Raw genomic sequence first — 14,259 nt, forward strand, 5'->3', positions numbered from 1 at the left:
CCATGTCCATCTGCGGCGCATGCACATCCATTTCCCATCAACTGCCAAGTGTCTCTTTCTTAAAAATAATTATAATAGTTATTTTTTTGACAGTAACATATATCCTTTTGTCAAATAATAGTTATTTTCAATAACTAGTGATTTTAAATTTCCCCAATGAATGTTCTCCAAATTTGGATTAACGTAACAAACAAGAATAATCTTAATTAGTTAATTTAACGGGGATGGAAGCACTTATTATAGCGAGTCATTTTATAGAAAAATTTTCATTTCACATTCGAAGTTCATGGAAGTGACATTCGATGGAATAAAGTAAGAAACCAAAATATATAAATTGTGAAGGACACATCTATCTGCAGGAGCAATTTCACATTAAAAATCAAAGGCATTGATATTTTTAATATTATCATATAATTTATTTTTGTATCAGAAAAATATTTAAACTTATGGGACCATGTAATGTTCTTGTATGATATAAAAAATATTCAGAGACACAAGTAATAATTTATATGGTAAAAAATTTATTGTTGATGATTTAATTTTTAAATTTTAAATATAAAAAGTATGAATTTTATAAATGTTAGATCAAATTTTATTAAGAATTTAAAATAAGGTTGAAAAGAGTTTTCCTCCGTCAATTCATTTAACCAATAAATAGGCTGGAATAAAAATATTAAATAGTAAATTTTGGGCCAAAATTTATAACACACTGACAGTTAGGTTCATTTTTGGCTTGCAATTAAATTTTAGATAATATATCTATTATAAGAAATTATTTTCTGATGATGATAATAAGATAAAATTTCACGTGATTTGGACATCTGATAAGATTCCACTCACATTATTTAAAAGAGAAAAAAGAATAGCGAGAGAGAGAATTCTCTCATCACTACATCAGTCTTCAGTCATCATCATGGGAACTTCTGTCCCCGAAGATACAGTGAGAGAGATACTTGCTTTGCTAGTTTTCTTTTCCCTGCACGCAGACACGGCCTCCCTTTCTCTCTATCTCTCTATCTCTCTCTCTGCGCACTCCCAAAGCGTTATAGCAGCTTCTGTTCCTTTTCAATTATTATTATTTAGTATCTTTATTAATTATGATATATTCTGCTGCTGATTTTCTGCTCAATTCTTTGCTTTCCTTCAAAACTCTCCCAAATTCCACCACCACCCCTTCCATAAATCTCAACCTTCCCGGCTAATCTCGAGCATCCATTACCATTAGAGTCTCTCTCTCTCTCTCTCTCTCTCACACACACACACACACAGCGTGACCCCTGTCTCTGCCTCTCTCGTTTTCCGGTCCTGTTTTGGTGCTTGAAAGTCGAGTTTTTGGTTCAGTTTATTGGGTTCGATTGATCTTTGCTGGTAACTGCTAAGGCACGACGGAAGCGGGTTTATCGTGGATTTGACGTTGTAATATTCGGCGTGTTGATTCGGCTGAAAGGAAGAGGAGAAAGGGATGGATAAGTACGAGCTGGTGAAGGATATAGGATTTGGGAATTTCGGGGTGGCCAGGCTTATGCGGAACAAAGAGACCAAGGAGCTCGTTGCCATGAAGTACATTGAACGAGGCCACAAGGTGCATGCAATTTCTGAACTTCTTTCATGCTCCGTATAACATTTTTGAGCTGAAAGCTATTCTCAGCAACTATTATCTTGCAATTCCTAAACAATTTCTGTGTGTCTATTTGTCTGTGTAGTTTTTTCCCCTTTTTCCTTTCTGTCTGCATGCACTATTTTATATGCACGTCATTGGTTGTGGACGCTTAATCTATGTTTTCCAGATTGATGCAAATGTGGCCAGGGAAATTATAAACCACAGATCTCTTCGCCACCCCAATATAATTCGGTTCAAGGAGGTCTGTACCCATGTGCTTATGATTTATGAGTCAATCTTACTTTGCTTTGTGAGTAGGTATTGTCTAATATGGGATTTTAGCTTTGTAGGTGGTACTGACTCCCACACATCTTGCAATAGTCATGGAGTATGCTGCAGGTGGAGAGCTCTTTGAGCGAATATGCAATGCTGGAAGATTCAGTGAAGATGAGGTTATCTCTCTACCCTTTATTCTTATAGTTAATTTTTAAGCGAGTCTATGGTGCTCAGGTGTTCGTACGTTATAGCTTTTACAATTGTTTAATCAGTGGACATTGGATTCATTAGAGCATGAGGGTGTTTGGCTAACTTAAACCCGCTAACCATGGTTAATTGCTTATTAGCTAGGCAGCACAGTCGGAGCTGTTACCAAAGTGTACAATCCCACGGGTTTAATGTGTATTTGGAAACCCGTTGATCTTGGTCAAAACGTGGTTATGATGAGAGTAGTTTTGGTTTGAAAGTTGCAAAAGCTAGTGGTTGAGATGAGAATGTAATGTGTCTGGGGTTAGCGGCACTATTGGATGTAAATTCTACCTTAGAACATGGAATCTCTTTGTGGATCTTTTAGTTCTAGTGAATTATAGCTTAGGAGCATGAAGTTTCCGCATAAGTTTCTTTTCTTTTCTTTTCTTTTTCTTTTTCTTTTGTTAGAGGATGGGAAAATTTATTCAAGCCAAATGAGGAAATAATACAAAGTTAGGCAGCGCCTAAGATGTTACATGGCTGTAGAAAAATGAAAATAGAAGTAGGCAAGAGTTACATAGTAATAAATATGGGCATTGTGATCTTTTCTTGGGCCTGGATGGTATGAGCTACAAGGGCGTACACAACATTGTGCAAGCTCCGCATAAATTTATTTAGTTCTACTGTTCTAGTGTGGATTGGGAGATCAAATTATACCTCAAGTGGAAAAGTTTAGATATTTGGGAGCCATTATTCAAAATGATGGCGAAATCAGTGGAGATATTTCACATAGAATTCAAGCTGGGTGGTTTAATTGGAGAAAAGCTAAAGGAGTTATTTGTGACCGTAAGGTGCCTAATAAACTTAAAGGAAAGTTTTATCGTACTGCTATCAGACCGGCAATGTTATATAGTAGTGAATGCTGGGCTCTAACGGGACAGCAAGAGCATAAAGTTGGAGTAGCAGAGATGAGAATGTTACGATGGATGTGCGGACATACACGTAAAGATAAAATTCGAAATGAGCACATACGTGAAAAAGTGAGGGTGGCACCTATTGAGGAAAAAATGGTAGAAAATCGGTTGAGATGGTTTGGGCATGTACAAAGAAGACCAAGGGAGGCACCAGTGAGAAGAGTGGAACATATAACTTTGAGTCCAATTAAGAGAGGTAGAGGAAGGCCTAAGAGAACACTCTTGGAAGTTGTTGAACGTGATCTCTTAATTAATAATATTTCTAAAAGCTTAATAAATGATAGAGCACAATGGCGTCTTGCAATCCATGTAGCCGACCCCACCTAGTGGGATAAAGGCTTGTTGTTGTTGTTGTTCTAGTGTGGATTGCATGCTTTTGCCAGACTACAAAGGTGTGCGTAAGCTGGCCTGGACACAACTTGACTGAAATACCAAAAGCAGAAAAAAGTGGGATTTTTTTAGCAACAAAATTGGAATTGTTAGTTGGACTCTGACACCTCACAAGTAAATATCTTCTAGATTTGACTGGATCCAAAGCTGCCATAATTTCCAGCTTGTTAGACACCTAGCAGAATTTTCTACTTTATAAAATCATACTTTGTCCCTCGTTGACTTAGTGGAGATAATTTAATCAATTGAACATCCAACTTAACTTAGAACATTATTTAAGAGGACATAAAACTAATAAGTTCTCTTAAAGAAATATGCTTTCAAGTAACTTGATTTATTTTGAATGTTGAGGTGGAGGACAGGATGCTGATAAGTTCTCTTAGAGAAATATACTCTCAAGTAACTTAAGTTATGAAATTGAGTGCTGAGGCTCCATTAGTTCTTTAACCTTGCAGGGAGCCGTCCCTGTTTTTTTTTTTTTTTTTTTTGACAACTTGTTAAAGGGAGAAAGTTGCTTCCTATCTATTTGTGCCCACTTTTTGAGCAACCTGATGTAGGAAGGAATTTTAATTTATCGTTCTTGTTATATTCCAGGCAAGGTACTTCTTCCAGCAGCTCATCTCAGGAGTTAACTACTGTCATTCCATGGTAACTGAACATTTTTCCTGATAATGGACTGTGCCATTTAGAATGTGTTTATAAATAATTAAATATGCTTCCTTTCCTCTTCTCTTGTGTCATTTTCTTTGTAATTTTCCTTGCTCTGCAGCAAATTTGCCATCGAGACTTGAAACTAGAGAACACCTTATTGGATGGCAGCCCAGCTCCGCGTCTGAAAATTTGTGATTTTGGTTATTCTAAGGTTCGAATGTGGATTAATATGATTATTATCATTATCAGTTTTAATTGTTTTAGATAATTAGTTGCTGGTATATTTGACACTTTTTGTAAGCTTTCTTCTCTCAGTCTTCTCTGCTTCATTCAAGACCTAAATCGACTGTTGGAACTCCAGCCTACATTGCACCAGAGGTTCTTTCACGTAGAGAATATGATGGAAAGGTAATCTAGCTTCAACCATGCGAAAAGTTTTAGATTGTGATGCATGGTTCATTAAACACGTACATGCAACACATGCTGCATTTGAAGTACTATAAATTGTTACTCCTCTGAAGTCCTTCCTCCCAAAATTGACTCACTTTTTGACAGTCAGGAACTTTCTTATGCATGGATTTTGATGTTTCTTGTTTCTCCGAGTTTAACATGGGCTCGTCTTTATTTACCTCAGTTTTATGTTTCTCTCCATCCTTTGCAGCCTGTGAATATAGAACTGTTAGACTAAGCACGAGTGATAAAAAGAACTCAAATTTTGTTAAGAATTTCCCTGTAGCAAAAAAGCATTTTAGTTACCAGCTATGAACTGCAGTAGCATGTGATCTCCTTCGTGTTAATGCCTTGAGATGTGGAAAGCACTTTGACTTTTACCTGTTTCACATGTAAGCTCTGAAACTTCATTTTATATTTAATAACTGGGAAGAGCTATGTTAGTTATATACTTGGCAATCAGGTTGGACATATGAAACTGATGTTTCAATGACTGTGCAGCATGAACACTTCACAAAGATCCCTTTTGTTGTCTTACATTTTCTGATTCTTCAAAATGTAGCTGAACTTTTTGGATATTTGTCATGTCACTCTAAACCAAATCAATGACATTGTTGGGTACTAATGATGTTTGTTTTTTGTTATTTTATTCTTTTATGTGTTTATTCAGTTGGCAGATGTATGGTCTTGTGGAGTAACTCTTTATGTAATGCTAGTGGGAGCATACCCATTTGAAGACCAAGAGGATCCTAGAAACTTCAGGAAAACCATAAGCGTAATCTTTTCCTTCTCTTTTTACCACATCAGTTGATAAATTGATAAAACGCTTCCCCTTTCTGACTTCCTGCATTTTTATCCAGCGAATCATGTCTGTTCAATACAAGATTCCGGACTATGTTCACATATCTCAGGAGTGTAGACACCTGCTGTCTCGCATTTTCGTGGCAAATCCAGCAAGGGTACTATATGACATGTTGCTTAACACTAAGTTTTTATTTTAATTATTTATTTTTTGATAAAACATGTCGAAAATATCCAGCTATGCCACTATAAACACTCTAATTGTACTCTGACAAGTTCATAAGCATAGATGCTTAGGGTTCTCTTTGCTCTTTTCCGTGTTGGGTCCTTGAATGATGATGTGTCTGATCCATCAATTTAACCTTTTGTAGATAATTCCTGTTATTTGATTCCAAAGTTTTTAAAATTCATCAATATGATTGAGTCTTTTTAATTACCAGCAGGATCAATGTTGATGGGTTTTTATAAAAATGAATTGGTCAAATGCTGATGCTTTTCTTCTAAAGGCTAGGTTCATGGAGCATGTATTTTTCAAGGATAATGAATTACAGTCATAATCTTGCAAATAGTATGTGGTGACTCTATATGATGATTGTATCACAGAGAATTACCATCAAGGAGATCAAGTCCCACCCATGGTTTTTAAAGAACTTACCAAGGGAATTGACGGAAGTGGCTCAAGCTGTTTACTACAGGAAAGGAAACCCAACCTTTTCTCTTCAGAGCGTAGAAGACATTATGAAAATTGTTGAGGAGGCTAAAACTCTGGCCCAAGTTTCGAGGTCAGTCAGTGGATTTGGCTGGGGAGGAGAAGAGGAAGAAGAAAATGAAACAAAAGATGGAGTTGCTGCTGCTGAGGAGGTGGAGGAAGAAGATGAATATGAAAAGAGCGTCAAGGAGGCACAGGCTAGTGGAGAATTTAATGTCAGTTAAATGTTTGTTGAATGGATTTTTGGTTTCCTTTGTTCTCTGGGAACTTAAAAGGTGAGTGTTTGTCTGGTGTGTATAAAAATTGGGTGTTCTACATTGGACATGAATGTCTGTCTATTATATAGACGTTGTGAATTTCTGAAGTATTGTAGGCATTAGGCTGTCTTTTGAGTTTTGTGCTTGAAAGAAAAAAGATATTGAATTGCCTGTTTGGATGCTTCGTAATTAATTTTAGAAGTCAAAACCATGGTTTCATATAAGTATGTCCAAATACTTCTATCATATATAAAAATTAATTATGAATTTAAAATCATGACTTTTTAATGTTTTTAAAAGAAAAATACTTAAAGGCCTTTAAAACAGTTGAAAAAGACTCTCTTTCTTTTTACCTAGTCTCTCTTTCTTTTGTTAGATTTGCCATATTTGACTTCATATTAGTCTTGGTAGGAGAGGAAAAAAAATAAAAAAAATTATACAGAGGTCTCATAAAGCAAATTTATTTATAAATGAGCCCAGCAAAATTTAAAAACCACAATAAAAGTTGAGTATAATTTAAAATTATGGTACAAAAATATTAAAGCCTCTACTTATTAAGTTACAATGATAAAGATGCTCCTCTCCCTTAACTAAACCTTGTGCATTATCTATTTGTTCATGCTCGCTTTGTTCACATTCCCGATCACTTTGCTGTGTTCTTGTGATCGATGCTCTCTCTGCTTTGTTCTTCCTCATGAATTGAAGACTACAAAATTGTTTGTGATCGAAGCTCTCTCTACCTTGTTTATACTTGCTTTGCACACTAAATGCCTTATCTAAATCAACAAGGAAGATTTTATTATTCAGTTTAAATTTTCATTAATTTAGGTTTTAGTTTTCATTATTTAATATTCAAACTTCTTTACGATCAAAGTCGCTAAGTGCAAGATAGTGAAAAGGAGATTTAACAATTTACAAAAAAGTTTGAATATTTGATATGCTAGATACAATTTTTTTTTTGTTAAGAAAAGAAAAGACCAAGTTTATTTATGGGGAAAAAATTATGGAGAACAAAATTGGTTTGAGTGATCCTATAATTACTATTTACTAAAAATGCATAATCAATTTAACTACTAAATCTGACAGTTGTAAATTACTGATGAGATATTTATAAATACTGTGCGTTAAACTTGTTAGTAATACATGATCGCTTTAACTATTATATATGTAAAGTTATAGTGATAAAATATTGAAATGATAGTTATAAATTACTCATGCGGTAGTTATATACAATTAGTATTAAATTTATAATGCATGATCAGTTTACTTATTGAATATATGAAGTTACAATTGTAAAAAGTTGAAGTAATAGTTATAAATTATTAATAAAATAGTTGTAAATTATTACTAAAATAGTTGTAAATAATTAGTGTTAAACTTTATTAATAATGCACAATCGATTTAACTATTAAACATGTATAGTTATAATTGTAAAATGTTAAAGTAATAATTGTAAATTACTGATGAGGTAATTGTAAATAATTAGTGTTAAACTTTGTTAATAACACATGATCAATTTACTATTAAATGTATGAAATTATAATTATAAAATTTTGAAATGATAGTTGTAAATTATTTATGAGGTAGTTGTATACAATTAGTATTAAATTTATAACGCACGATCAGTTTAAATGTTAGATATATGAAGTTATAGTTATAAAAAGATTAAATAATGTTTGTAAATTATTGATGAAGTTGTAAATGTGCTCAAGAAGGGGTGAATTGGACTAAACAAAAACTTAACAAGTTTTGCATAATAAAAGAGAGAAGATAAAGAACAATATTAGTAAAGAATGGAGAGTAAGGAAGAGAAGCTTTGCACAAATGTTTACTTCACTTTAGCTTCAACCATTCAAATCTATGTCCAATTTTCAAGTCATGCTTGGGATTTTTCAACTTACTCTACCAAAGTTAATCTAGGTTCTTGATTGCTTCAATACAATCCCAAAGTCTAAGTTTGTAACTCTGTATTACTTCCCCTATAAATGTAATGTAATAACCCATTTAATCTCTTTGAGCTTAAGTCCTTTGTTTCCAATATAAAAAATAGGAAAAAATAGAGTCTGTTTAAGAACGAACAATTCTTGTTACAAACTCTCTTTAAGGTGAATATACAATCAATGAAGCTCATAAATAATGAATATCATTATAAAAGTTTGGTAAGAAATTGAATGCTTAAGATCACATAATAACTCTTCTATGTCTGTCTTCATAATATTGAACCCTCGTTTTGATAATAATAAAATGAGAGAAGTTTGTGTTTTACATATTTAATAAATATATATTAATGGCTTGTAAGGAAATTTGTGTTCATTGCTTTAAAATTTTGGCTCACGGCCTTATTCCCAAATAGGCACTATTATTCCAATTAAGTGCCTTATTTTCAAATAGTCAAGAAATATTTAAACACCTCTCGTATTCTTTCTTAAATTATTTTTCTTTTAAAATTAAATATTTGATTTAATTTTAATTCATTAAGAACCTTTTGTATTGCTTGAAAGGTATCTCAAGTAAATTTAAAATCAAAATTCAAATTCTGAAAACTTTTGTCACTTTCAAAGAAATTGGTCCTTATTTTGGAATAAGCATCCCTATTCCAGAATAGCTTATTCCTTTATGTTGTCTCTATTCTCAAGTATCCTTTCATTGCCTATTCAAAAATAATTTATTTGGCAATAGCTTGCCTTGTTTTGGAATAATGCATCTTTTCCTTTAAGTTGTTCACATTTTGTTTCTCGTAACATCATATTAAGGAATAGTTTATTCAGGAATATTTTGTTTGGGAATAGCTTCTCTTATTTTTAAATAAAGAATTTTCAAATCAACGTTTACATAATTTTCTTTCAATATAAGTGTTATACTTTGAAATAAGCTTCGCCTGCTTCTTGTTATTGTGTTCTTCAATGTTTTTTTGAAATAATCACATCTATTTTGAAATAAACCCAATGCTACATGCTCTGTTTCTCACATCCAAAATAAGGGTTATTCGAAAACTTCTCTAATTCCTTTCCTTTCACTATTTAAGTGTTGAGTTAGTTACTTAATCAGCCTAAAATCATTCTAAAGACAACCTTAAGTTAGATTAAGCTTTCTTCAATCTTATTCAAAAAAATTTTATTCCTAAATAACTTTATTATTTAAAAATAGTTTCTCATTTACCTTATTAAAACATTTAATGCAAAGAAATGTTACTTTCCTTACTTGCTGTGAAAGGGAAAGCTCCACCTTAGAGCACTGTTACATTGCCTCGTTTTGGAGAAAACTCAAAGAGAGAAGAAGATGACTTTAATAGTTATATTCATAAGTCTAATGGATCATTTGTGAAGGTCAACTATAAATTGAAGCATTTATGACAACAGCAAACAAGAATGCACACGAACAAATGTGAGTTGTTCTCATTTATTGTTTACCAACTTTATGAGTTTACATTTATTATGAAGAGTTTTTATTGATTGTATATCAACTCTTAAAGAGAGTACTTGCCAGTAGTAGTTCATTCTTGAACTTACTTTATTCATCTTTATTTTTCTATCTTGAAATAGATGATCTTAAACTCGAGAAATTTAAGAAGGGTTATATCATTACTTTTGTTAGGGGTAGTAATTCAGACTCTAGTGTGAATCTGAGATGTACTGAGGCTACAAAGAGCCTAAATTAATCTTGGTGGAGTTAGTGAAAAAAAAAATCTCAAGTGGTACTTAAAGATTAGACTTAGGTCAAGTGATTGGAGCTGAATCAGGATAAACATGTGTGCAAGTTTCTTTTCTTTACTCTTGTGATTGGTGATATCGTTCTAATCTCATCTCTTTAATTTTAATTATTAGCCAAATTTTAAAAAGCTAATTCACCCTCTCTTGGGCGAACTTTCACATAAATGTGCCTAATTTGGTTAGAGTCGATTAATGATCTGTTAGACATGTTTAATTAGCCATTAAACTCTCCATCTTCTTTTCTTTTTAGTTTCTTTGAAAATAAGGCAATGACATATTGCTCTTCAGCAGAGTTGCATGCTCGCATCAAATAAGAAAAATAACAACTATATGCATTTAATGTTCTGACAAAAATTAGGTAAGCTAATACCGGTAGAGCTAAATATTATATGAATATAAATGATAGTGTAAGAATTTATGAGTAGTTAATCTACTCGAGGTTGCATTTAAAAAGCTTCTAGATAGGTAAAAATGTTGGTACAACATTTAGAATATAAAGAGTTTGAGTAATAAATGAGAACAGAAACCCACAAGACTTTGAAACAAGAAATAGAGCACATTTCTTCATGTTTCTGCCAGTATGAACATTCACTATACCATTATAAGCAAGAATATTCTGGGAAGAAGTGCTAAGGTAGTGTATGGGTATAAATGAATTGTATTGGAATAGCTTTTCATAAAAGACGGTGGTTGAAGATGTACTGTATGAGAATAAATGGAGCTTGTACCCTAATGAGAGATACATGTACCCAAATTGGCATGCTATACCCATACAAGATGATTATTCCTAAACAAAGGCATTTGTACCCAAATGAGAATGTTTCTATTGGAACAGTGAAGTTTAAAGGAACAAAGGTCATTATAATAATATAAGAGAAGTTTTAAAGGAATAAGGTCACAGTTTCGATATAAAGATTGTTTATATTAGTATAGCTAAAATTTTAAGGGAACAAAGTGGCTCTATATAAAAGTTGTGATTGCTTAAACAAAAAGTGTGACTAGAACTTTTTTTTTAAACTTTGTTTATCAATTATAAAAGAAATTTCATGTGAAAAGTTGTAATTTTTTATTCAATTTTTATAATTTACAGAATAAAACTATAATTACTTAAACAAAAAGTTATAATTGAAAAAATAGATCCATACCCATTATTTTTATTTTAAACAAAGGATAATTTAGTTATTTAACCTAAAATAATTAATAGTGGAAAGATGCCTACAAATTTTAGAGAAATTATGACATTTCAAGAAACTTAATTGTTATTTATATATTTTGGTAAGATTTTATTATCATTTTATCTTCATTCATTATAATTCCATAAATTTTCTCCTTACCTCTGACGTTCGTGTTGTTATAAAATACATCTTAATATTTTCAATGAATGTCACCAATTATTCTGCCATTTGAAAATGAATTTTTTCATCCCAAAGATACAAAGTTTGGTTTTACCAAATGATATGATAGGCCTCTTAATTTAATATTTGTGTTGATTAAAATTTATTTTATTTTATTCCACTACTTTACAAGTATTACAAAGGATTCTAAATAAATTGCATCGGGAAGCATTTAGAATTAGAAGTGGACGTTTGCCTTAAAAGAAAAGAAAAGAAGTATGGCTGGTTATTTTGAAAAGCGAAGCAATTGAAGGGATAGAATTTGTATGATGGTGAGTGAAGTGCATAGTAGTATTGGAGAGTCCGAAAGGGGTGAAGGAGGTGCTAGTGGTGGTGGAAATGAGAAGGATGACGGGGATAAAGCTTGTGGGTCACAAACTAGTGATCCACAGTTTGTTTTCATGGCAAATAAGGATTTGATTAGTAAGGAGACAGGGATGGTCCAGCCAAAAGCTCCTAAGTCATGTAGAGAGTCTTTACTCAGTTTTAATTCCTCTGGTTTTTTATCGTGTAGCAGGCACCATGAAGATCTTTTGAAGGGTTGGAAAGGATACTTTGCTAAACGTAATGAACAGGAGAAGAAGCAGCATGGTGAGTTATCTGATGAGGATTGCCAGGTTCTAGAGGATGTTCATGATAGGAAACCAGAATTGAAGTTCACACAGGCAGAGTAGGAGCAGTGGTGTTATCCTTAGTTGAATTCTTTAATAGTCAAATTAATGGGTAAAACTATCCCATTAAGATATCTTAGGCCAAGGTTAGTTAGAATGTGGAAAATTCATAAACCAATGAGAATTACACTGCTCAGTAATGGGTATTTTATTGTTTCTTTCACAAAGCAAGAAGATTTGGATTATGCTTATTAGGAAGGTCCATAGATGATAAATGACCATTACCTTCTAGTACAGAAGTGGCGACTAAATTTTAATCCTTGGAAAGCAGATACCCAGAAGAGGATTGCAGCTTGGATTAGAATAATGGATTTACCGATTGAGTTGTATAATGTGGAATCATTGAGACGTATTGGAAACATGGTTGGAAGGACCTTGAAGATAGATTTATCAACTTCTATATCAGATATGGGGGCCTTTGCATGAATCTGTATTGAGTTAGACTTAAGCCAGCCTTTGCTCCCTTCCTTTACGCATTTTGGTGAGGATATAAAAATAGGATATGAAGGACTGCACCTAGTGTGTTTACATTGCGGTAAATATGGTCATCATAAGGATGTTTTCCTAGAGAAAATCGTTCCTTCAAAGCTAGAGAATACTGATACAGTTGAAAAGGGCGGTGAAGCGGATCAGAAAGCGTCTACCAGTGAGGAAAGGGATGAGTTTTGAGTTATTTCTGATGAGTTCCCTATGAGTAATGCAATGCCAGTAATGGAAAAAATTAGAGAGATGGAAAACACGGTGGCCGGAGACAGATATGGACCGAGATGTTGATTAAGCATTAGTTACATTGGAGATATGAAGGTGCGGATTTGAAGGGATTATACGATGGAGATGTGAGATTGAAGGATATGGAGAGAGAAGGAGGTAAGAAAAAGGGAGTGTAGATTGCAACAAGTGAATTTAAAAGAGGCGATCATAGAGGAAAGAATTAGAACGTTGCAGGAAATTGGATCTTCAGCAAGGAGAATAAATTAAAAATCACTCAGAATGGGTCCCAGTCAGTACAAAACGTAAGGGGTCAACAATTGGGAAAGTCAAAGGAAAATAAAATATTCCTCCTGCTGACCGAACCAAATCTCACGTGATGAAGAATAGAGAAAATTATAGTTTAGGCCTGAAAATTTCAAAGACTTTTGGGGCATTAGATAATGGGCTTTAAGAAATGGGAGAAAATAATTTCAACCAAATGGTGATGCATATGTGCCCAAATAATGAATTTTCTTCTAAAGCCCTCAAAGAAGTGATTTATGCAAATAAGACAAAAGATGAGACTATTTTCAAAAGAAAAGGTAACAAAGATGTTATGGCTGATGGGATAGACACGATTTTAGAAGTTGTCATGCATGAAGATAAAAATCGTGAGAAGGGCTTCGGCGAGGGGAAAAATTTATTAAGCAATAAAGCTCGTTCCTTTTCCAATATGTCTTGATGAATTTTGTCTTCTAGAATAGTAAAGGAACAAGTTTGAAATCCTTCCCTGGGTTGGTTAAGGAAATTTCAAAAAAACACTTTGTGGATTTTTTTACCATACTAGAGACACGTACTAGTGGTAGTAAGGCTCAAAGACTAACGAAGGTGATGGGATTCCATAATTTTGAAGTTGTGGATACTAGAGGATTCAGTGCAGTTTATGGGTTTTATAGAATGATGCTTCTTGGAAGTTTGAAATTTTACAGAAACATGACCAATTTATTCATTAAAAACTTACATATGGTAGCAATGAATTGTTTATTACAGCTGTATATGCTAGTCCTAACCCCATTCTTCGTAGAGCCCTTTGGACAAATTGAGAAGAATTAATCTTTTTATGACCGGGGCTTGGTGTATCGGAGGTGACTTTAATAGTACTCTTTTTTTACTTGATAGAAAATCTTCTCACCAGACCAGAGCTAGTATTAATAAAGAGTTCAATTCCTGGGTTGAGGAGCTTGAGTTGTCAGATTTGGATGTAAGGGTCCTTACTTCACGTAGAAGCGAGCAGGAAGTGAGAATAGGATTGACAAAGTGTTGAGTAATGAAAGTTTTAAAAATTATTTTCCTGAGGCAGTTGTTACTCACCTCCCTTTTTTCAAATCAGATCATCATCCTTATTACTTCATTTGACTGGTCAAGGTAGTGCTAGAAAGAATAAAGACGTCGATCTTTTTCATGATGATTTCGAGAGTTTGGTGAATAAGAATTGGT

At 33.3% G+C, this 14,259-nt stretch overlaps 1 protein-coding gene across 1 annotated transcript; it reads left to right on the forward strand.

The window, feature by feature from the left end:
* The first annotated feature begins 896 nt into the window (after positions 1 to 896).
* On the forward strand, positions 897 to 6,521 carry LOC129285862 (serine/threonine-protein kinase SRK2B-like). Its single transcript, XM_054921802.1, has 9 exons — positions 897 to 1,582; positions 1,788 to 1,862; positions 1,951 to 2,052; positions 4,024 to 4,077; positions 4,199 to 4,291; positions 4,396 to 4,488; positions 5,201 to 5,305; positions 5,391 to 5,489; positions 5,935 to 6,521. Exons 1-9 carry the CDS (start codon positions 1,463 to 1,465, stop codon positions 6,262 to 6,264), a joined length of 1,071 nt encoding a protein of 356 aa, XP_054777777.1. The 5' UTR covers positions 897 to 1,462; the 3' UTR covers positions 6,265 to 6,521.
* The last annotated feature ends 7,738 nt before the right edge of the window (positions 6,522 to 14,259 follow it).

Source organism: Prosopis cineraria, unplaced genomic scaffold, assembly GCF_029017545.1.
Source record: "Prosopis cineraria cultivar Desert tree isolate PC_DT_omini unplaced genomic scaffold, ASM2901754v1 PC11, whole genome shotgun sequence".
Taxonomy (NCBI): Eukaryota; Viridiplantae; Streptophyta; class Magnoliopsida; order Fabales; family Fabaceae; genus Prosopis; species Prosopis cineraria.

Bases quoted from the DNA above. Each gene is read 5' to 3' on its own strand.
- LOC129285862 (XM_054921802.1), top strand. From the start codon at position 1,463: ATGGATAAGTACGAGCTGGTGAAGGATATAGGATTTGGGAATTTCGGG. The intron at 1,583-1,787 runs GTGCATGCAATT...TATGTTTTCCAG, and splicing joins ACATTGAACGAGGCCACAAG to ATTGATGCAAATGTGGCCAG. The intron at 2,053-4,023 runs GTTATCTCTCTA...GTTATATTCCAG, and splicing joins GAAGATTCAGTGAAGATGAG to GCAAGGTACTTCTTCCAGCA.